This window comes from Atractosteus spatula, chromosome 9 (assembly GCF_055471065.1).
Source record: "Atractosteus spatula isolate fAtrSpa1 chromosome 9, fAtrSpa1.hap1, whole genome shotgun sequence".
Lineage (NCBI taxonomy): Eukaryota > Metazoa > Chordata > Actinopteri > Semionotiformes > Lepisosteidae > Atractosteus > Atractosteus spatula.
Window position 1 is genome coordinate 33,880,388 of NC_142714.1, and position 25,958 is coordinate 33,906,345.

A 25,958-nucleotide genomic window follows, 5' to 3' on the forward strand; every position below is an offset into this window, starting at 1 on the left:
GTTAACAAATAATATTCTTTGATATCAAGGTGAAGAGACAACAGCTAAATGTAATGATTCTTCTTCATATAGTGCATAGATAGAAAAACGCCAGATCTAAGTTGATTAAACAGATCTTTAAATCTTATATTTTATATCTTTGTAATTTGTAAAACCTCTATGAGTAAACCAGCATTTTCAGCTGAAATTTGTGTTTTACTATAAATATGAATTGATATAAAAAATCTTATTTAAACTTGATACTTTTTTGCAGTGTTAGTGACCTTAGCAGACTAGACTGACAAGCATGTCATGTCTTAGCTGTAATACCTAGTAGATGGTAATTGATATTAGGTGCTTGTTTTAGGGTGATGGTTATTGCGTTGAAGGCTGAAGACATTTTCCTATTGGGATTACACATATGTTTGTTTATGGCTGACCTTCATAAGATAAAAAGATATTACTACATTTTTCAAAAAACTTGTGGCAGTCTTGTAGTACATTTGAAATAATACCTTAGCATTTGACTTGCTTTTCAACACACTTGCACATACAAACTGCTGTTGAAATCCCTAATAGTCTCCTCTTCATGACAAAAACAACAGTAGAAAGTGAATTAAAATTAAATCTAAATTTGGATGAAACATGCAAAAACATACTCCATAAGGGACAGCATTGAAATCTTTGATTAAAGAGTTGTGTTTCAGAAGCCTTGTTGGCTCACCAGGATTGGTAAATACTGCATTTATTTACAGCTCTATATCACTTTAAACTGTAGTATTTAGATAATAGAACTGTGTTTTTAGATATCAGCATGGTGTATAAATTATAAATAAATAATCAAACATTAATTGAACAGTTGTATAAAAGAGAAAATGATGCACTATTTAGAAAGATACTTGTGAAAAATACAGAATACTTACTAATCCTAAACTGAAAGATATTTTTTAATTTTGTTCACTGAGCCATGACCATGGGATCCTTAAAATCCTAGAAATAAAATAATTTTCTATGAATGATATCAACAATTGTATTCTGAACCCAGGTTTCAATTTTGATAATTAGTGGGGATTTCATATTAGATACATAGGTTTGGATGTGTTACTTCTATACAACTGTATATATCAATAAAGTGGTTAGAATGATTGATTTAATGCTTGAGCAAATTACATTTTTTGTCTGAATTAGAAAATTATAATTTGAACAATTTCAAACAACTGTTTCTTTCCATTTAAAACTTTCTTACACTCTGCATTTTTGTTTTGTTTCCTTTCATAGAGCGTCAGGGAATTTGGACTTGACATCATTGAGACTCCAGAAGGGGACAAGTGGCCACAGCTAATTGTCCAACAAAATCTTGACCGTGAGCAGAAAGACACATTTGTAATGAAGATTAAAGTAGTTGATGGAGGGAACCCACCAAAATCCAGCACTGCTATTCTTCAAGTTACAATCTCAGATGTCAATGATAACCAGCCTGTTTTCAAGGAGAGTGACATAGAAGTGAATGTTCCTGAAAATGCCCCAATTGGCACTTCTGTCATCCAAGTTCATGCCACAGATGCTGACCTTGGTTCCAACGCTCAAATACACTTTTCCTTCAGCAGTCAAATGACCAATACAGCTAGAAGATTGTTTTCAATTGATGCTAATACCGGACTGATCACGGTTAAACAACCCTTAGACAGGGAGTTTAGTCCAATACACAAACTTATAGTGTTGGCAAGTGATGGAAGTTCCACCCCTTCCAGAGCTACAGTGACAGTCAATATTACAGATATTAATGACAATGTCCCATCGATAGACACACGCTACATAATGAACCCTATTAATGGGACTGTCCTCTTATCTGAAAATGCTCCTATAAATACTAAAATTGCTCTAATTACAGTGACAGACAGAGATGCTGACTTGAATGGAAAAGTCACCTGTTATACTGACCATGATGTTCCCTTTCGGTTAAAGCCTGTTTTTGATAGTCAGTTCTTGTTAGAAACTGCAGCGCCTTTAGATTATGAGACAACCAGGGAATATGCAATTAAAATAGTTGCATCAGATTCTGGGAAGCCTCCCTTGAACACCTCAGCTATGGTCCTGATAAAAATTAAGGATGAAAATGACAATGCCCCAGTGTTTCCTCAGCCTGACATTCCACTGTCCATTCCAGAAAACAATGACCCAGGAGCACAGCTGATAAAAATCAGTGCTACTGATGCAGACAGCGGTCGAAATGCAGAGATTTCTTATTCTCTGGGCTCTGATGCCCCCCAGAATTTCAGCATAGATAGGCGATCAGGAATCCTATCTGTTGTGAGAAGGCTGGACAGGGAAAAGCAAGACAATTACTCCTTCACTGTTATAGCTAAGGATAATGGTTCTCCTCCATTACAGAACAATGTTACTGTCAAAGTGATGGTTCAAGACATTAATGACAATAGTCCAGCCTTTACTCATAATGAATACAATTTCTATGTATCTGAAAACCTACCACTATATGGCACAGTAGGCTTGATCACAGTTACAGATGCAGATGCTGGCGAAAATGCTGTTATCAACCTTTCCATATTACATGATAATGGCAACTTCATCATTGAACCTAAGACAGGTGTTATCAAACCAAATATCACATTCGACAGAGAGCAACAAAGTTCTTACACCTTTGTGGTAAAGGCAACAGATGGGGGTCGACCCCAGCGTTCTTCATTTGCAAAAGTGACCATAAATGTTGTCGATATAAATGATAACCGCCCGGTGTTTGTCATCCCTTCTTCCAATTACTCTTATGATTTGGTGCAAACTACCACCAGTCCTGGCTCTGTGGTAACAAGAGTCTTTGCCATTGACAATGACACAGGCATGAATGCTGAACTGCAGTACAGTATCATTGGTGGTTCCCCTAGAGGGCTGTTTTCCATTAATAATAAAACTGGTAACATTACACTGCAGGAAAAAATTCTTACAACAGATCAGGGACTGCACAGGCTGATAGTTAAAGTCAAAGACTCGGGTCAACCTGAGTCTTTGTATGCCATTGCCCTGGTCCATTTATTTGTAAATGAAACTATTTCAAATGCTACCTTTGTGCAGGAACAAGTGCGAAAAAGCATGGAGACCCCTTTGGATCGAAATGTGGGGGACAGTGAGTTAACACCCCAAGCCAATGGCTACGTCATCGTAGTGATTGCCATTATTGCAGGCACTATGACTGTTATCCTAGTAATTTTTGTCACTGCCCTGGTGCGCTGCCGACAGACACCAAGGCACAAGGTAGTACAGAAGGGTAAGCAAAGTGGTGAGTGGGTATCCCCAAATCAGGAAAACAGACAGATCAAAAAGAAAAAGAAGAAGAAGAAGAGGTCCCCTAAGAATCTTCTTTTGAACTTTGTTACCATTGAGGAATCTAAACCTGATGACCCCTCCCATGAGCACATAAATGGCACCTTGGACCTCCCAGTAGAGCTGGAAGAGCAGACTATGGGGAAGTATAACTGGGCCACCACACCTTCTACCTTTAAACCTGACAGTCCAGACTTGGCCAAGCACTACAAATCAGCCTCTCCACAGCCATCTTTCCAAATTAAACCAGAGACACCCGTACCCCCTAAGAAGCACCATGTAATTCAGGAACTGCCGTTGGATAACACCTTTGTGGTGGGTTGCGACTCACTCTCCAAGTGTTCCTCTAGCAGCTCAGACCCCTACAGCGTATCAGAGTGCAGCTGCCAAGGAGGCTTCAAGACTCCAGGGCCAATTCATACACGTCAGGTAATTCAGAGCTTCTAGTTGCTTACTAAATATCTCCTTTTATTGATTCTTCAAGCCTTTCCCTTTCTACTCTGTATTTTGTATTTGTGAAAAGATGGAGGATTCGAATAATAACTTGAATCGTCCAGTTAGGTCTTCAAGAGTCCAGATTGAGAATGTAAGCAGTGCTATAGATTGAGAATTATGCAACCAATTTATTTCTTTACTCATCAGCTTTACTTTAATGCAGTGCATAGAGAAATAGCTGGAGGAGATGTAATCCATAGGTGGCACTGTGGCACTTTTCCCTGCCTGCAGAATAAGAGAAAGAGAGTGGATCTCGGCTGCTATGTATTTGAGCCATATGGATTGCTAAAACTAAAAAAGCAGGAGCTTGTGGCATCCTTAACCACCTTGTGTGTACAAGAATCTAAGCAATCCAGGCAGGGTGCAAAGTAATAACACCTTTCAAGATACATTAAGTGGGTTGTAATGCTAATAGTGCACAGGAAAGCAGCATTATCAAAGAAAAGAGCTCAACCTTGAGGTCTAACATAGATAGGAATATATTAGAAACATACAAGAATGCTGCATCCTGACAAGAAGATTGCACCAACATACAGGCTTTTAGAGTCTTTTGATTGACACTTTAAAACCAAGAGTTGAGAGATTAGAGATTTTACTTGAATGTTTTTTTAATTTAACTTTTGTATTAATTTATTTAATTTAATTTCTTGTCTTCAAGTTTGTATTGGACACCACATAATACTGAACTTGTACTGTCTACAAACAAATGCTTATATCACATTTACAGTTACTATAGTCCAGACATTTTGTGAGTGAGAAATTCCTTAGAATACCAAAGCAACTGTGCAATACCTAGAATACCTATGCAACTTTCCCTTTCCCAAGTGAAGTACCAAATGTAGAGTGCCTATTATAAAAAAGGAAGGAAAAGGAAATAAATGTAAATTAGGGCAGAAGACAGGCTGCCAGCACTACAGAGATGCACGCTTGCTTGCTTCTGTGTTTGGCAGTAACTGAACTGTGTTTGTTGTCATAGGTCATAGGGATCATTGTAAAGGGAGATCTTGTAATTCTGTGTTTGTGTTTAATAAACAGTGCAAAACTTTTGTACATAGGTGTTGAAACACTCTTTATGGTGTATGGAATGGAAACTCACTGTAGGGGTATGTAACATTTTTAATCTTGCTTGCAATTTTGAATTTAACTTGAAGGTCCTTACACTTAATAGATTTAATTGTCAATAGAAAATACATTTTTCAGAGTCAGTGATAATGCTATAAAGAACAGATCCATGGGATACCATTTTGTATGAATAATACACAGTAAATGTATAAGAGTCTTCAGTTCATATCACATAATTTTATTTAATGTATTGCACTTAACAGAAGTCTTTTCTGTTTCTTTGCATGATCTAAACATTACATTTCACTGTATTGAACTGTATTGTATCATTCTCTATTTACAAATGCCTTCTGCATACATGTAGCTTTTTCACTTGCACCAGTACACTCATGCAAATGCATTTATATTGATATGGGAGTTGTATACAGTTTATGTTCACAGCAAATGAAGTGCCATTATGTGTGTTAGTTCCTGTGTTATTTAGAGAAACACAAATTCTTTTTTTTAGTTTAATTTGATCTCTCTTAAACTTCAAAAGAATTTCTGGGAAGTGATTTACTTTTTTCCAAACTCTATAATCACCATTACCAGATGCATTGATAGTGTATTTGTTTTTTTTCTATTCTCTTTCTTCAACCACCTTTTATTTTTAAACCCAGATAGAAGCAGTGTTTCGCTATTGTGCATTACTTCTAAGACTCTACAAGCCTGGTTATAAAGGAATGCAAAATACAGTTTACAATAATTGTATCCCGTGTTATCTTGTCAGAATGGCTTACAATTTTCCTTGGTTATCCATGCTGATGGTTGCTCAGGAGAATGAAAAAGTACTTCTTTTTTCCAGAAACTTAAATATGTATATTACGTGGCATTGGAAAGAGGTAAACACGAATGAGGTGACATTAGGGGGCTGTGGAAGGAGTTCTAATGTCCTCTTAAAAAGGTTGTTACTATAATGTAGTTAAAATATTTAACTGCCATTTTGGTGATTTATTATTTACTTTGTATCTCCTAAAAAAGATTGAAATCCTCTAAACTTAAGCATTTATATCTGATGGTATCAGTAATTGGAATATGTATAATTAAGTCTATAATACCCTGACTCCTGTAATGCAGTTTTGTAATTTTGTATCAGCATTAAATCCTTTAACTTCACAATCAGTGCACTTTATATTGCAGTTGTTTCTGCAAGGGCACAACTTTTGTTTATCCATGTAGAGTCTGATGGCAGTCCCGTCTGCCATCTGCTTACTTTGGGTCTTAGCATTGCTACACTGGATTAGTAGAAAACAATAATTTTGTACTCAACATTTCATAGACTGTAGCAAACAGTACTAGTGTAATTCCTAAGCACAATCTCCTGAAAACAGGATATTGTTCTCTCATTTAGAAAAATTAAAACTGGTGCCTTTGTAGCTCATTCCAATAGTATATTAGATTCAGGTTTTACAGCTTTTCTTCCACTTGCCCTTCTTTGCCACCTCCTCTTGCTTTCAGAGCACGAGTGCATTTTTCTCCTCTATTACTCACTTCTAGATATTTTATGTCCTCACCATTCACTGCCTGGTTTTCATTTAATTGAGACCTTTTTATTGCCAGGCAATGATTAATTTCAGGTCTACTGTGTAACTGTGACTTCACTTATCATTGCAGTTTATTAATATTACACATGAATCCAACGTCCTATAGGAGTAACAATAAGACATTTTTCAAGCTTGTAAACTACCTATGATTTGTTGTTTTCATACCACTGGGTATCTGTGTCCTGTGACATTTCAAACTAGATTACCTTAAATCAATTCAACAGTTCTCTTTTCTGATTATGTGTGTAAATTAGGAATTTTAAAGGTAAAACAAATTATGGAATCTATGAGATTTTGTGATTGGTAATAGCTTTTGCGTTGGCAATCATTGGATGAATTTGAAGAGACTAATGAGAGGTAATTTTCTGTGGGTTTTGAAGAACAGAAATCAGAAACAATGCAGTCATGAATCACCAAAACAACCTATAAATCAGGATTGTATAGCCTTTTATTTTTGGTATTTTTTATGTATTCCCTTATATTGAAAAAAATACATTCTTGATTAAAAAGGAATAAAGTGAAACATCCATATTAAGATTAAAGACACAATGTGAATCAACATTGATTAACCATTATGTTCTTGCGTCATATACTAGTGTTGAAACCTTACCTGTTTAAGGACCTCTATAGCCTGGCTTAATTAGTGTAACGAACAGTTCTTTCCGGACCCTATGCGGACGACACAGTCCGACTGAGTGGGGAAACACTGGGGAAACGTCATGCAGGAAAACGGGGCTGAAGACAGGGGGGCGTGTCCAAGGTGCGCTGGTGCACGGGGGAGGCGTGGCCGAGGCGAACAATCCAAAAGAGTAGTCCGTAGGGAAAATCCAAAACACACGAGTAAGTCCAAAACCAGGAGATCCATCAGAAGAAGGATTAAAAACCACGAAGGCCGGGTCGGAACCGGCGGACGGGGAACAGGAACGGGAACAGAGGTTAAAACCTTAACGGGACCAGGCGCTTCCTGGTCCCGGACTCGCATGATATGGAAATCAGATGCAGAGTCCGGATGAGCGTCAGCGCCTGGCTTTTAAGGTGGGCTGGGAATAGGGAACAGGTGCAGAGAATAAAGTCTTAGTGAAAGGGCTGGAGCACCCTTTAGGAGGGGGAACTATAATCGTGACAGTACGCCCCTCCTTTTCAGGGCGGCTCCGAAGCCCTAAGAAAAAAAAAGGGGAGAAAAAAAAACTGATGGAATCCAGGCTGCCAGGGTGCCGTCCGCGGGGTCCAGGTGATGGCTCTGCATTCTGTAACGAACAGTTCTTTCCGGACCCTATGCGGACGACACAGTCCGACTGAGTGGGGAAACACTGGGGAAACGTCATGCAGGAAAACGGGGCTGAAGACAGGGGGGCGTGTCCAAGGTGCGCTGGTGCACGGGGGAGGCGTGGCCGAGGCGAACAATCCAAAAGAGTAGTCCGTAGGGAAAATCCAAAACACACGAGTAAGTCCAAAACCAGGAGATCCATCAGAAGAAGGATTAAAAACCACGAAGGCCGGGTCGGAACCGGCGGACGGGGAACAGGAACGGGAACAGAGGTTAAAACCTTAACGGGACCAGGCGCTTCCTGGTCCCGGACTCGCATGATATGGAAATCAGATGCAGAGTCCGGATGAGCGTCAGCGCCTGGCTTTTAAGGTGGGCTGGGAATAGGGAACAGGTGCAGAGAATAAAGTCTTAGTGAAAGGGCTGGAGCACCCTTTAGGAGGGGGAACTATAATCGTGACAATTAGCTTGTAGAACGCCAATTATGGACCCTAAAATTAGTACAAACCTATCTGAATTTCTGAATGACTGTTTTAAAGTTTGACATATTCTATTAATTAAATTTAGCTTAATAACAATTAAACTTTAACCAAAAACGTAATTGATTTAAAGCAAAGTAAGTCAGCAGGTCATGTCAGAATTGGAACATCTCTTGAATCAAGATTAACTTCCAGTATATAGTTCCCATGAAGAAAATCATAACTTTTTGTTACATGTTTTGCTAGTTGGAATATATTATTAGAAATGTTAAACATTATTCTTAAATGATACTTTTTCACATTTGGAAGTAGTAGTTCTAATATGTTGCCAAATTTACCTGATAATCTCTTTTCTTAAAAGACAAGAAAAGGATGGAGCACTTCCATTTTTTTTTAATTTGTCTTAACTTCTGTAAGTAAAGAACACTTTACTTCCAACTCAGTAGTTAAATTCAAGGCTTGGGTAGATATATGTTTTTGATTCTTTCTGAATCCAGATAATCTTCAGTGCATCAGCTGCTAAAGTGTCCGCTTTTAAGATGTAGTGCCTTGTGGGTTCTTACCATTAAATAAGGTATCTTGCTTGATTCACACAGGAATAAGTGAATGGTTAGTGCACCTGTGTAGATCACTGTAATGTCTCACTAGACTTTTAATAGATTTGTGTGGTGTTTTGCAATGTGGAAGAAGTTCATGTCTGCTTTTTAAATGTATCATTTTTGTTGACACATTTTACCAATAGTAATAGGATAAGCATGTGTCTTTCCAGATTTCCTTCAACAACCAGCAAAGGTGATTTGAAGTAAAATGGAATGTTAATGTGGAAGGTGGGATTGGAAGGTTCTTTTAACGTGTTCAAAAACCCAAGAGAAATTTGATTCAAGTATTTGGCTCCATACAGTGAGCCAACCTCATGACTATACCACCCAAACATTTGTTTTTAAATTGACAATCCTCTGTTGTCTAAGGTTTGATATGATCATTTTTGATTCCATTCTTTTTCCAGGAAAGAGTAAGATGTAGTACAACTATCAAGCCCTTTGTGACTTGGTATTCTTTAATACAGAAATCTCTGAGACCCTAATTTTATCTTCTTTACATTTTATCTACAAGAATTCAAATTAGAATTACAAGATTCATAATTAGTTGAGACAGGTAAAAAAATGTCTCTGTGTCTGTTCAAATTAGAGATTGCCAATACCTAGAGCACACTTGATGTCAGATTTAGGAATAACAAAAAACATGTAAGTACATCAAGAGACTGGACTAATAATAATAGTTCCTTACACTTATATAGCGCTTTTTGTACACTTCACTCAAAGTGCTTTACAGGTAATGGGGACTCCCCTCCACTACTACCAATGTGCAACACCCACCTGGATAATACGACGGCAGCACATAGTGCACCAGTACGCTCAACATACACAATCTATTAGGGGAGAGGAGAACAGAATGATTAAGCTAATTCATAGATGGGGATTATTAGGAGGTCATGATTGGTAAAGGCCAATGGGAAATTTGGTCAGGACACCAGGGTTACATGCCTGCTCTTTTCGAGTATTTTTGATGACCCCAGAATCAGGATCTCAGTTTTACATCTGATCCGAAGTACGGCACGTTTTTACAGTATAGTGTCCTCGTCACTGTACTGGGGCATTAGGACCCACATAGACCGCAAGGTGAGAACCCCCTACTGACCCCACTAACACCACTTCCAGCAGCAACCTTAGTTTTTCCCAGGTTTCCCATCCAGATACTGACCAGGTTCACACCTGCTTAGTTTCATTGGGTTGCCAGATGTGAGCTGCAAGGTGATATGGGTGCTGGCTAAAAGGTTTAAGTGGATCCTGAACCTATAAAAATAAAATCTTAAAGTGAAATATTCTCTTAACACTTAAGTGAGTCTTTAAAGCTGTAAAGTTTTTATCTACTTCAAATCTGAAATACAGGAAGCTTGTGTACCCTCACTTTCTTACTCTACCTATGATCATGATGATTCAGGTGCTGTAGTTATAGTTGTAAAATATTAATCAAGTGCCTTTGTTATAATACCAGTATTGTATTATATTATATTATTTTCTGTAGTTCAATTTCAATGTTCCAATGCCTTGAATTGGCCACTTTTCACATTTACAATTTGCTATGTTGAGATATAACCACCCTTTTTTTCAGTAATCAGAAGTTATCATATCTGGGTATTCCAACTCTTTTCTCTCAATATCTGCTGTAACTCTGCCTGAATGTACTGCTTTTATCTCTCCAAGTACAAGTATTATTGAGTATAAGATCACTGAATTACACTGTCCAATATAACTACTCAATTACTATACAATGCATTTCCAATAGTCAAACAAATTTCTCAGCATTTTATTTAATATGCTGTCAATGAACCTGTAATCTACAAATTTTACAGGATTTTTTGCAGGTGCAAGTTTCCCTGTAAACCACAGTTTAATATAATTCTTTAAAAGCATATAGTCTCAGAATAAATCAGATATTAGTATTGTCAATTAATAAGAGTAAATATGGGGCAGCATGGTGTTGCAGTAGTTAGCATTGCTGCCTTGCAGCACTGGGGTCCTGTGTTAAGTTCCATAGGTAATATCTGCATTTAGTTTGTATGTTCTCCCCGTGTTCAGTCGGGTTTCCTCTGGGTGCTTCATTTTTTACTCCCAGAATCCGAAGACATACTGGTAGGTTAATTGGCTTCTGGTAAAAATTGATCCTGGTGTGAGTGTGTGCATTTGTGTTTGTGTTTGTCCTGTCCCATCCAGGTCTTATCCTGCCTTGCACCTGTTGCCTGAAGGGATAGGCTTTATTGGATAAAGTGCTAAGAAAATAAATAGATGGATTAAAGAGTAAATGCATACAGGTTTGATTCTCAGTGGAGACTAACTTTTGACTGTTTTGAGTACTAACAGAGTCATGGTTCATAATAGCGGAATTATGGAGTTATGTACTTTTCATGTAATTGCAATTCTAAATCTACAAAAATTAATAATTATCTTTAAAAGTTAGGAAAGGACCACTTCTCTTTGGTTGTAGCAATAACACACTGCAAAGTATATTACCATATTATACATACAGTTCCTGGAAGGCTGAAGGCATGGAGCATACCTAAGAAACACGATACTGCAGACAATACAAATATTGTGTAGTTTATTATTACTTAAATGGCAGCTGGCAATGGAATTCTAAAATACTGTGACATATGTTGAATTACAGTGATGTGAGAAAAGTAAGATTCTATGGTTTTACATATTAAGACATATCTGACCTTCATCTAGTCCTCACCAAGTCCTAAAAGTAGATAAATCAAACCTTATGTGACAAGTAGCATACACAGATTTTATTTTGTCATTATTTTTTAAACAAAAAAAATCAGCCAACATTTAGAAGCCTGGTTTATGATAGAAAGGTATGCCATGGATCTGATGACATTATTTAGCACTGTTGTTCATATAACATAACCCTTTTTTCAAGAACAAATGTGCTTTTGAGGCTACAACAGCCATATAACATGAAATGAATATAATACTACTTAAAGTGTATTAAAAGTAACTGCAGTTTTTATTATAAAATGTCACTAGAAGGAGCTAAACCAGTTGTCTCATGTGATATTCTTAGAAAGACATCAAAAACATTTCTGCCTTGATGTTCTGCCTCAGTAAACTAAACATTTTTCATTTCCCAGACTTACAGTAGAAGTGCATGCAAGCTACGAATCCATATATAATCCTTCAATTCATAATACTTTGGATAAGCTGTTTTATTTGTATCATGTTTTCTATGCTGCAGTTTTATAAAGGTCATTGTTTGTGTCATATTAACCTCTCATTGCTACATTTGAATATTATTTAATGTTTATATCTTCCTTCAGCCAACTTTTTCATCTCTACTGTAAATGCATTTATTTATAATCTGTATTATCCATTATTTCAAATGTTACCCTGGAAAAGCAAACAAATGTTATGCCAGATGTATTGTCACAAACTGATTTCCTGGATCGCCTTTTTTTTCCTCTCTGCCATCAGTGGCCTATTTCCAACTGACTTACTGTTCAGTTCATGCGAACAGTTCATAGTATTGCATTTTTTATCCCCCCCTGCAAGCACATGAAAAACACGGAAATCGCAATATGTGTGCTTCACTGCACCTAGTGAAATCACAGCAAGTGTTGGCGCAAGTGCTTAGAATCCAAAGAGTCACTTTCTATTATGAAGCTCATTAAGTATCCTGCAGATATGCTAATTCACTTTGGTAGACAACGGTTTGCATAGAACAGAACTTGTGCTGTTTAAGCTTCCTCTGTATGTTTATAAACAACCATTGCAAATGTCTTTCAAATTTGTGTAAATGAAAAATATTATTTTATTGTCATAGAATTTGTTTACTTTTATAATTAAAATTATGGTTTAAGTATACTCCATATAGGTTGCTCTGTTATTTTCTTGACCAAGCCTAAAAAATGATCACTCGTTTGGGAACCACAGCATAGATCTATGGTAATACCAGATGATATATAGTTATACTATATATTATATTCAGAGGAATTGTGCCAAAATAGCAAAAAAAAACATTTTTCATGAAAACTGTACATCAATTGTTCCATGTAAAGACTGCTTTAAACATCACCCTTAATATTCAAGTGATTTATCTTGGTTTCTGCCTTTTTTGCACTCCTGTAGTGATAAAATTATTAATGTTCTGAGTTCTATACGAATCTAGAAAGAAAGTATAACATTTTATAAACATTAGGCAGTAATGATTGTTTAAAGCAGAAGGGTGGGTGCTGCATTAGTGTGGTGGATATACAAAATAAAATTAACATCAGCTATGCATGCTTTTGAAAGAAAAATGTATTTTAGAGGTATTTATGTAGAAACGATTCTTCAATTCAAAGATTGTATATAGTTATGTTCTTTTATTGTACACATATACAAACTTAATATTAATAACTACTCCAAATTCCATTATAAAGTACTACAACCTACCTATATCTATCTGTCTGTCTATATTACAGGAGACGGCACTGAAACCACCACTCTATGGCACACTCTATGGCACAGGTACATCATGCTCCCACAGGATAAAAATCAATCTCTAGCTGGCAGTACCTAGAAAAAGGAAGGTACTGACTGAAGAGCTGAAAATACATTAGAAAAAAGGTTCTACAGCCTCAAACAAGACTCTAGATTTCATTCCCTAAATTTGTTAAGAAACCATACTGAAATAAAAATTGTCTTGCTGCCTAATTGTTAAAGCATTGTTTAAACTCTTATATTAAATTTAGGATGTGTGTGTGTGTGGGGGGGGGGGGGGGGGGTATGTCTTCTTTGTCTTGTTTTGTTTCTATAAATACAAAAGAAGAGCTTCTGTTTTGAGTCTCAGGTATGCCAGTTTCAGATGCTGCTTCAATAGAGACTAATTGATATGTTAAAATCTCTGATGACAAGAAAAAATAAACCTAAATAACAACAATGTACTGTAAGTATGTGGATATGTGTATTCTATCACAATCATATAAGTAACTTTCTTACACCATGAATTGGACCCTTAGATTGTCTAATGGTTACTTTGGTATCTACCATTTCATTCCCATTTCCATCCTCTTTTTGGTCTTGTTATGAGTCAGTGACCTATTTAATTAATGCTGTAGGGTCTGCCACACTGCCTCTTAAGGCTTTTTGTCCACTCACTGACTATCATAATTCCCCCTTCAGTGCACACCCACTTTAAAGCACTGCTTGAGTAATAGTATAAAGTGTGGCTGACTTAATATGCATGACCTTCACAAGGGGGTGGGAACAGTTTGGGTAACTGCTTCTAGACTATAATGCTTCGCGGCTTCACTATTGGCTTTTACAGTATGTCAAAAGATACTTACTCCAGGAAATGTTATCTAGTAATTTTCACCAAGTTGCAGTCATAAATGGGCCAAGAGTCAACTGGTAAAAAAAAATTACATTAGTGTACAATGTTGAAGCAGAGGACTTAGTTTTATTGTGAGAGTGGTGCTTTTTTACTTGTCAGATGTTATACAGAAGACCTAAATGAGGTGTGTTCAATAAATTATAATTATAAGTAATAATAAATTATACTTAAGAAAGTGTGACTCAAAATTAAAATTTCAGTCTCTCTTTAGTAAGGCTTCTGGTGTTTTTATAGCTAAGGACATACTCGGATGCACTTATTTATTTATTGTTATGTACTTATTAAAAAGATCAATTAAAAAAAAGTTGGAACACCTAAATCTTTCCACCAGAATCCATTGAAGTGTAAGTTTTTACTTATTGATACTTACTGATATATTGAGAGATGCAGGCATACATTTGTGATTTATATATTGGATTTAGCCTTAAACTTGCTTAACTCTATAAATCTTGAATCCCCATCTAAATGTACAATTTAGAAGTGGAAAATTGAACCATATATTTGTTTTAATAATTGGTAGTTAACTGAAATGTATTCATAACATATTTGCCTAGAACCAATACCTAGTTGACAACTAGTAACTTACTGGTGTATTATGCAAATTATGATGATTTTAATGCCAATGAGCAGGTTCATACTTTTGTGCAATCACAAATAACAGTGGCTTAAGTTTGCTTTAATGTTCACATCCTTGATAACAGTTTAATAGTTCCCAGTCAGATAAAATGTTTGAAAAAATATTCTCCACTAAAATTCAACCATGATAATAATCCTTCTTTCAAAATCCAATATGACACATGCAGGAAACTTTCAGTGTAAAATATCAATCATTAGAATTGACTGTTGTTTTTAAACAACAAAAAACTTCACTAAGTAAAAGAAACCTTTTCTTTTACTGGACTTTTATATCATGTGGAATATGAATATGCAGCGTAAAGAAATATATTCTCTGTATTTTATTTTAAAGGTGATTTACCAATGTGTAAAAACAATGAAGTGTACATACTAATGTTTTATGTATTTTTGGGTTCCTGAAACTCATTAAAGTCTTTTGCATTGTAATACACACTCCAAGAGTCTTTCTTACATTTCTGATATTCCAGTACATCATAATGTCAAAACTTAAATAATAATTTACTCAATGATTCACAAACAAACACACCCTGAATGTTCTGTTCAACAAACAAAACAAAATTAATATTTTGCATATTATTTAGAGTATTGTATTAACAGATAAGTGTGTGTTTCCAGGAGAGTGGTCTAAGTAACTAGAATTTTAATAATATCCATGTTTACAATTGTTATAGTTTTTCTCTGTTTACTGGAATGCCAACAGCTACATATAGTATTACAATCACACTTACCACGAAGAAGATTCTTTACCCATTAACTAATTATAGTTGCATTAACGGATAAAGAATGCTTGAATTTGTGATTTGTGAAGTTTTATTTTTCTCACATTACTATAAGATCATTGTTTTTTAAAAAATAAATTTTATGAGCATGTTATTTTGAAGCAGTGACAATTTCAAATGTTAACACATTTGATCATGGAGTTATGCTTTAGTCTACCTTAAAATGAAAGAACATGATGTTGCAATGGAGACATCTTGAAAAAAATCATATGAATTACTTCATATGAATATCTGCAAGACCATATCATTATACTTCTAAAGATAACAGTGGTTAACGTTTATTTTACAAATAAAAGATAATCAGGAAGACATCATACAAATATTTTAACCAAAGGGAAAGAGAAAAAGGGAAAAAAATGTAACAGGTCTAACTCTGCTTAAGAAACAGCTAAGCAATGAGGACAAATAACAGTATTCAAAGTTGCTGTTATTTGTTGTATTTATTGAATGATTCATCTGTTTGTCTTCCATTGCATTTCGTTGTGCTTTAATGTATTTAATTTCAATGGTAAACAAAATGTCTTACATTTTGCTATTTTTTAATGGAGTTACATGATTTCTTTTGACCTCAGCAAAGTTTTTCAATGGCAACATTAACTTTTATGCAATTAATAAAAGACAGAATAATGTTATAAACCATTGTATGTATTATACTAATTGTTTGACACTTACTTAAATAATATGCAAAAGAGCTACCTCAAAAACATTAGCATTTTTTTATTCAACGCTAATTTCACTTTAATACAACAGCAGTGGAAGAGAATATATTAGAGGTGTGAAAACACAAAGAAATATTGGAAATAAATACTGGACCTACAAAGTGACTTTAGATTGCAACATTAAACAACTGATCAGCTTCCCTGGAGGAAAAATGTCCTTGGTGATTAGAATATACTCATGTTATGTACACAGATTTATATTTTCATGTGAGTATATGCAGTGAGGCTTCTATAACTGCCATATAACAAACCAATCGCTAAACCAAAATGCAAACTTGTATAGCATGTGATTAATCTATTATCTTTATAAATACATTAATTAAATTAGATCAAGTTACTTAATTCTTACCATATTGTATCTTTCCATACATGTGAAGTTTTTTTCATTTAATATTTAACATTATTGTACACACAGCTCTAATAGTATACTGAGATTCTGATCCTTGCATTAAAGCTGCTAAGATGTTTTTTTCTTCTTGTAAGACATTTTACTGTTAAAGCTTATGTGTTGCATTGTAGTCAGCTTTGACAAAAAAATGATCACATCCCATAGAAATACCTTACTGAGTCATGCCTGCATTTGGCTGGGATGAAAGCACTTAAACTATCATGAGATAATATTTAAATTGGTACAATGAATTTGACTGGGGTGTCTGGAATTTTTGTGAAATTCCTCTGGTGCTCATTTGTAGCTACACATTTGGAGCTACATTTTTTCAAGTATAGATCCTGGAGTACATATTGATAATTTAAAGCCAGCTAGTGTAGATGAGTGTGAATTTCCCCTGACTTTCATCAGGTTTAGGATGACATTAAAAGGTCATCTGCCTGTGTTACGTTAGGATGAAAAGCAAAGGAGAAAAATGGTTTTGAACATTATATTCTTGACATTTTGATTAATAATGAGATTTTTGTATATGTTTTCAATTGAGCTAGTGAATGTGGTGGTGTAGTATCTACTGGCATCTTTAATTACATTAGCACATTGATATACAGTAACTATCTGCAGTATAAATCTTTACATAGTTCAAGTAGATAGCTGCGTCAGCATACATAGGCTGCAAAGCCTACTTTGGTTGTGAAGACATGAACATGTTGTGTTTCCTTTCATCTCTTTTCAGCATGGAATAAACCTTTACTTGTTCCTTTAAATCTTTACTTGTAGTACTTTTTATCTACCTCACATTTACATAGCTAGAGGCTATTTAGGTTTCTTGGAATCAGACAGCTGATAAGCAGCTGACAAATACTAAGCATTATATATATTGAGAAGATTATTTTTTCTTCTAAATGTAAAACTTTATCATTGGTTCTACAGAGACTAAACAAAGTTCCATCTATGCTGGTTTATAATAACATAATACATATTCATAAAACCCTTCCTTTAACAAGTTTCCAGTGCTAGGAAAATAATGTAGCTGTGGGTGTGAGGATGATCATTAAAAATTGGATTTAGCTCAGAACTGGAATTAAACTCCATTACGCATGCAGGCACACTCTCACTACCAGTGAAAATATGCTGCTTTGCATTAATTAAAAACAAGAGCCATTAACCTGTAGTAACACAAATGTTACTAGAATAAAACAAAATCTTTGTAATTATTCTGTTTAACTCACAGTGTACTAGATATATCCTCACTTCAGGATTTGCTCTTTTGAATTTCCTCTGTAGTGTTACACTCAGAAAATTCAAATATTGGTATTTCCATCTCTGTATAATAAGAGTCATCAATTGTATCTATTTGTAAGGAAACATTAAATGTAAAGTAGAATCTCTTGGAAAGGAAACATGATATTTAACTGTAGTTATAAACTGTATAAATTATAGTATAAATATATAGTCTACATTGGTACGCTACCACTATACAACATTTTGCTCTTATGTGTTTACTACAGATGGGATTCTGCACAGGATGCAATGTAATTAAATATAGTTTAAATAATGTTGATACCAAGGGCATTCACATTATAATGATATAGTACTAAACATAATTGAAGAGTCTATGTGAAATGAATCAATTGAAATCTAAAACATAGCTGACTAGAATTATAAATTAATCACAAACAATTGCCATGCTGCTAATTGGAATGAAAATGTCTCAGTATTTTGTCAGACAATCATGGTTCAAAATCTCTTCCACAGATAGTGACACTAGCTTTGCTAAACAGTTCTAGTTTAAATAAAGATAAGGGGATATTATACATTTATAGCAAGTAACCTGAACATCTATTTTCTGGAATGGTAATTGAAATCAAATACTTTAGCTTGAATTACTTTTAAACGAGACTCACTATGGTTTCTAAAACTTTTATACAGTCAGTCATTTTCTGAAAGACACAAGACTATATATACTTTTAATTACACAATATACTTTCATAATATTTCAAAAACATTTTGCTTTAATAACAACATTCAGCTTTTCTAAAGCAGTTGCCTATTTTACTGCTACAGCCCACTTTTAGAGAACATTCAGGGACAAGGGAAAAGAAAAGTCTAAGTAAAATCGAAAATCCACATGTGGATCTTCCTAACCTTAGCTGAAGGGAGAACAACACTGACAAAACACATTGGATTGTTTTCGCTTAATTTCATCCACAGAGCATCTCTATCATTGTGTGAACATTTAGAGAAAGGCTTCCCTGCAGAGCATGTTAGTACAGAATGATTAGCAGAGCATTTAGAAGCAGCCATGGCCTGGGAATAATGTGACCAAGCCCCCTAGCTTTGCTAGCAAATTTCAGCACAATTTGTGCATGTATTGTGCAATGGTGTGTGAAAAGTGAATATGCTGAATTGCTGTACTCAAGACATTTCTCATCATAGTCATTGCCAAATCACTGCTAAACTAAATAATTCAATCATTTATTATGTTTTCTTTTTGTGTGTATTCCTACCATGATAATCAAATTAACATGAAAGCCAAAACAACAAAAAGTTATTTTAAAATATGTTCAAGTCAGGATATTTACTACAGAGAAACTGTATACTTGAATCTCCATCTTGCTAGATGGAACATGTCTTAACTTTGAATTATAGGTGGTAAACATTTAATAAAAAATGAGGTGTATGTTTTAAATTATACATATTCCCTCATTTGCAAAAACCATGCTTAAACTTTAACTGCTGGCATTTGTAATTATTAGGAGTGCTATTTGCAATGCAAACTTTTTTTATATGAATTGTGCATAATTTATTTCTCTCTTATATAAGGAAATAAAACGTTTTTCTTATGAAAGCTGTATTTTTTAATTTTGTATAATACTATAAAAGCTTGCTTTATTTATCATAAAGTGTAAATGGGATATAATGAACAAAGAAAATTAAATGGTTTGTTTTGTGGTTTTCAAACACTTCAGAATTGTTCCTAAAACAATTAACTGAACAGTTAAGAGAAAAAATAAAACAGTTAAGTGTAATGTTGCTACTAATAATTTGTACTATTTCAGTGATCCTATTTGTGTATTTCTGAATTTTCTCTGAACCTTAATCTTCAGATATACAAATTTATTTGTTGTGCTTTAAATTATTTTCTTTTCATGCCCTTATGCCTGTGACATTTTCTCTTACTGTTTTCTTTAGGTTTCCTGTGGTGAAATAGTGTAACCATATCTATATTAGCCCTTATTAGGTGTTTTGCAGGAGTTTTCAAAGATTTTTTTCTTATTTCAAACCTTCTATAGAGCAAGATATTATTGCTATTATAAATGATTTTAACACAATTTGTAGTTGTGGCTATAACATAAACATATTTTAAGGGAGAAAGGGACTTTAAAACATTATCTTTATACAAGAACCTTCTACCAATTAGAAGGTCACCAATGTGAGATTGAAAATTGAGCACTGTTTGACAGTAATCTATACAGACAGTATAGCTGAGAAACAATTGCAAGCATTAAAAAGAGATCACACTTTAATTTAGAATAGAACAATTTATTATTTGCTTTTAGTATCTCATTTAACACATCATTAGAGGCCATAGCAAGATTAAATGAAACAATGAGAATTATTTTGAGAGATTTTACCCATCTATGGAGAACTTAGGTCCCCCTGGTGGCATTAAATAGTTAACTATTTTGTTTAGTTTTTGCTTTACATATCTTAAATGATTTCATTTTTTATTTTAGATGTTATGTTTTGATTAAAAGGAATTTTCTTTCTGGTTTACTTTCCATTGGATCTGGTGTTCTGTCACACTGATACATCCTCTGAATATTCTAAAACATTTCTCAATTCACTTTATGTTATGACACTTAATGCTACAGCTTAGGCTTTTGCAAATAAAACTGCAGATAGTTACACATAAACATTATTAAATATAAACATTTTTTAACCAGAAAGACCATATGAGAACAGAATTACCTTGACCTGACCGGAGAAAAAAAAATGATAACACAATGGAATGGGGCAATGTTAACAAGTACTTGTGTCGGGAAGAAAGGATTTAATCAATTAAAAAGTTCCAGTCATTGGATCAAGTTGAAATAATGTTGCCCAGAGTTGGTACTTGCACTAGGAAACTTTAATGAGGAATAAATGGTGGCAGTAACAGAACACCTTTGAATTATTTAGATTATTAGAATTATATAGAATTATTATAGATTGTCTATTACATAGCTTCATATTGCTTACTCATATATAATGTCTCGTTTTGTAATAAACTCTTTTAAGATTTGGAAAATTATGATGTATAAATTTGTATATAATAAACTTGGCATCTTCTTATTCAAACATGCATTAATAATAGTCAATGTAGTTATAATAATGCAAAACACTACAGACCTTGAATAATTTGTTGATCATCATTAGATACTCTACATGTAAAACCTTATTGTGTCAATTATGCCTGGGGACCATTCAGAATTTTTCAGGAAAAGTTACTTTATGAAGCTAAACAAGGACCTTAGATATAACAGCAGTCACAATAGATGGTGCTTTAAATTGTGAAGGAAAAAATATTCATTTGGAAAACTATCAGTTTGAATAAAAAATAACCAATATTATTGTTTTGTTGCATCTGTCAAAAAAATATTTTATAAACAATTTAAAATTCTTGATGCACAGACAACATCATACACAAACCTTTGACTCTCAAGTTCGAGTTTCAGTCAGATTCCCTAATGTCCATTTTAGATGACTAGTTTGGCCATAAATGCACTCTTAAAACTCATAAAACATCCTTTTCCTTTTAAAGAATTAAAAACAGTTTATCTGTTCATCTGTGGCTGCTAGGGCACAACAGAAAAGAAGCCAGGATGAAAAGGAGCAATGCCTTGCATTGTAGCTTGTGAAGCAAGTTACTCACCATGGCTGCTGCTGACCTAATCACAGTAATCCCATACAGAATTCTTGATTTACTTTTGCAAAAGAGATTGGAAGAGGATAAGAGCCCAGGCCCATCTTGAAATCGCTGGTAATCTGGTTGGGATAGAGGACTCAAGGGTATTTATCCTGTCCTGACATTTGCTGAAGCAGATGGTTGAAAGGAGGGCAAGCATAAAAGAACTTCTCAAATCATCTGCAGAAAAAAAGAACAGTGGATGATAATCAATGTTGTTTATTTCACTGCTTGACTTCTTAAGTACTTTCAGCCAGATTATAGGCTTTCCAGAGGATAATCAGAGACAGCAGACAATTGCCTTTTTTCCTGAAACAATCCCCCCCTCACCCGAACATGTAAAACGGGTGGTTTAAAGTGGATGCCAATTTATAATTCCTGATTATTCCAGTTCCAGAGCCTGCTAAAATTAACTGGGCAGGGTGCTAATCAGTAGGTTTCAGAGACACTGCTCCTTCATGAAGTAGATGCCCATAGTAAAAACTACTATCTGCAGACATAAATATTTACGAGAGAAGCTTTTAAATGTTCTATTTAGAGGAGTGAATGGTCTTAACTCTTTAGAAGATGTTTCACTTTTTAGACCTAAATGTGGTTTTGATCTTAAACAGGTATTGAGAGTATCACAGTAGGAGCAAATAGGAATGTTTTTTGTGACCTGCTACTATGCCTTGCACATGGTTCATTTGCACACTCAACAATCAATAAAATATACAGTAATAATTCTAAATTAAATTCATGTTTCTGTTTCATTAAAGTAAACCAAACTAATGTAAATTAATATTTTTAAAATCTTACTAATTTAAAATCACACTGTTTTTAAAATACTCAATTTGCTTGTAATACATCATACATTTAGAAACAAGTAATAGGTTTATTCCATGCTGAAAAGAGAAGAGAGAAAACACAACGTTTCGGCTGTGAAGCCTTCTTCAGGTGTCAATTGTAATGCAACGGGGGCTCAGGCGGGCGCCCTTGCCGCATTAGGTCGGCCCCGCACCGTCCGGGGCTCGAACCTGGGACTCCCGCGTCACTCTGCAGGGACCCAGCCCGGTGAGCAAAAGAGAGATCTCTCTACAGCCCAGTAGCTGTAGTCCTGCTATCACAGGGAAGGGCGGTGACATCACCTGCTCTGGTACGCCGGCTCTTACACAGTGCCTGTCGGCCATAAGCGTTACACTCTCCCCCGCTTAAATCGCCGTCCCCGGCGAAGGGCTATCCCACCCCGCTTCTTACACCAATGTAACGCAACGGGGGCTCAGGCGGGCACCCTTGCCGCATTAGGTCAGCCCCGCACCGGCCGGGGCTCGGCGTCACTCTGCAGCGACCCAGCCCGGTGAGCCAAAGAGAGATCTCTCTACAGCCCAGTAGCTGTAGTCCTGCTATCACAGGGAAGGGCGGTGACATCACCTGCTCTGGTACGCCGGCTCTTACACAGTGCCTGTCGGCCGTAAGCGTTACACAATCATACATTTATACAACCACATTCACACATATAAAGGATAATCCTAAATCATACTGTTTTTAAAATCAAACTGATTTAATATCATACTGATTTTAAAATACTCAATTTACGTGCAATAAATCATAAATTTATACAACCACATTCACACATATAAAAGATAATCCTAGCATTAATTGCATATAGGAACTCTAAACATGATTATCATTTCATTGCACTCAACGACTTAATATCTATAGTTATCTAAGAATATACTTATGTATTGTAAACAGATATATACACATTCTTGAACACATAAATAAAATGTGAAGAAAATGTATGCCTTATTTTCTTTTTACAACTAAACTTAAATATGAATGGACCCTAAATGGAATTGGTCATCCTAAAGCAGTTTCCTATTATGTTTTCATGCAATTTTGTTTTAGTTCAGTTATTTTATCAACAGAGTGCAACGTTTATAGATTTAGATAATATTATAGTATTTTGTACAGTATGTAATTTTTATGTTTTTTGTCTTTTCATGCAGATTAGATTCAACATCTGCCAGCTTCGTAACAGTACCTTTAACTTACCATCAATATTACTGTCAGATGCCAATTTAGTGATGACATTTTAAATTTGCTTTAGGACAATATATCCCTTATGTTAGTGCAGTGGTTCTGGCTTTGTAAAATATGGTTAAGATAATCTGTAAAGTCTTTCAGCCCTTTAACTTTAAGGAAAGAAAAATATGAAATAGAGCATATAGATTTAGTAGTCTACTCTAACTCTAGTAATAAACAATGCAAAGCAAAATTAATACAATTATGTTATTGGAATGTTTTAATTTGATATTAAATAAATCAGGATAAAGTGCTTATTAAATGTTTCCCAAATAACAGCATACTGACCTGTCATCTTAATTCAATTTAGGAAATTTTTTGCACCTCCTTCCAAAAGCTTTATTTATAGCTCTATCACAATGCAAGGATCACACTGTTAAACTGTAAATCCCTGTAGACTCTTTCATCGAAATAAAATGTTTTAATAGCTAGATCTAGATAGCATGACACACAGCACAGATCATTTCTCAAAGAAAATATTAAGTCTAATAGTTCCTCAGAATGACATCTTGATAGGAAGAATAATGTAAAATACATTTTAATAGTAATATAAGTATCATTTAAAGTAGAAAATTCAAATAATGCTATTTCTTAAACACATATCTATGGTTTTATTATTATTATTATTATTATTATTATTATTATTATTCTGTTAGTCTTCCATTGTTTTCAATGGGAAAAAAAAGATAATTTTAATATTCTTCTCCCTACTGTCCAAGTAGGGAGTCAGCTTTTCAAACGTCAGAGGCAAAGTGCAGATGTGTCCATTTTTATGTTCTGTCTGACTGGAATCCTTGCTAGCATTTGTCTTTTTGACAAAGTGAAGAAAACCAGTTCTCCATTTTACCGAATGTAGTAGATCATTGGCTTTGGCCAATTTTACTAAACGTGAATAAATAAATGCTAAAACCCATTATATTTTGACAGCAATGGTTTCCTGTATCATGCTTTAAGGAGTTTATGCTGGCTTTTGTGATGCACTTTACTAAAGGGAGGACACAGCTCTCAGAGGTGCCAAACACAGAAAAGCAGACATAAAGACAAATCTTGTCAGCTTTGTGCAGATGAATACATGAAGTGATCACTTAGCTCAGCGTGGTGAAGACAAATTGACACAGCAGGTGTTCAGCAAGGCCTGTTCATGTGTGTGTTTGCAAAAAGGTGATATATTTTGTCAGATACCCTGGGAGCAAATTCACCATAACAATCTATTTGTAACCTTTCAGTTTTAGAGATCTGTCTGATTAATTCATGGGTCAATATAAATTATGATATTGAGTAGAAAACTATATGAATCCAATAAAAAAGTAATACTATTTTACCTGTACTAATTGTTAGTAGTTATTTAAGTAGTTAGTTATTTGCTATTGCTGTAATCTTGGTTACCCCATTGAGTGCTGGTTAGTATGTAGTAAGCATTCATCTCAGGTATTATCCTGTAATATTATTGTATCTATTAACAACTTGGCGTGTAACTTACGTAATTTTGCAGTTTGCATTTTTTAAAACTATTTAATTTGTGTAGAAGAGATTTGACAATGGTTTAACCATGATCTTGAATAATATGAATGCAGACTATCCATTGAAGATTATAGTATAGCTTCATAAAAGTAGCCCTAGCTAAAGTTAATTTTGATCCTTGTTTTCAATTGTTTTGCAGTTGTTTGCGACAACTTAGTGTCTTATGTAGCTTCAGTCATAGCACGTTTGTGACAGAAGAACCCCTTTTGATTACACTAATTCATGTATCATCTGTTTTAATTAAACTGGAAAGGCGTGCATTAAGCCAGGTACTTGTTGTTATTTATTATGCATCTTAAAAATGGAGTACTGCAAACTAGTCATTTTCACAAATGAATTTTTTTACTGCTGGTTTTATAGCCTTCAAAGTTAATCATACAAAATATTTTTCGGAACAAAAAGAGACAGAATATCCTCATAGGGATATACAGCATATTGAACTGCTTACTATACATTGAAAAGAAGGGACACGGACTTAGCACATAAACATTTTAATTTATTATTCTCATATAATTCAATTATACCTAAATTGTTCTGGAGTTCACTGTATGGTCAAAAAAAGAAAATTCCAGTGAAGTAAAATTTCCTGCTGACGAAGACTCTGCATTCATTATGAACTAAAGGCAAATACCAGATGTGTCCAGCTGTGAGGAGTTGACAACACTTCACTGGCTTGTCATAATGCAATAGCTAACTATGCATTAGGACTTTTTTTCTTTGGATAATGACTGCTTCTTACTGTGCCTCTGTGGTGGTGACCTGAATTAA

At 34.7% G+C, this 25,958-nt stretch overlaps 1 protein-coding gene across 1 annotated transcript in view; it reads left to right on the plus strand.

The window, feature by feature from the left end:
- pcdh11 (protocadherin 11) overlaps nt 1–25,958 on the plus strand; it is a 450,559-nt gene that overhangs the window by 16,908 nt on the left and 407,693 nt on the right. The window contains exon 3 of the mRNA XM_088926040.1: nt 1,258–3,744. Within this exon, the coding sequence (XP_088782166.1) occupies nt 1,258–3,744 (2,487 nt within the window). The remainder of the gene's footprint in view (nt 1–1,257; nt 3,745–25,958) is intronic.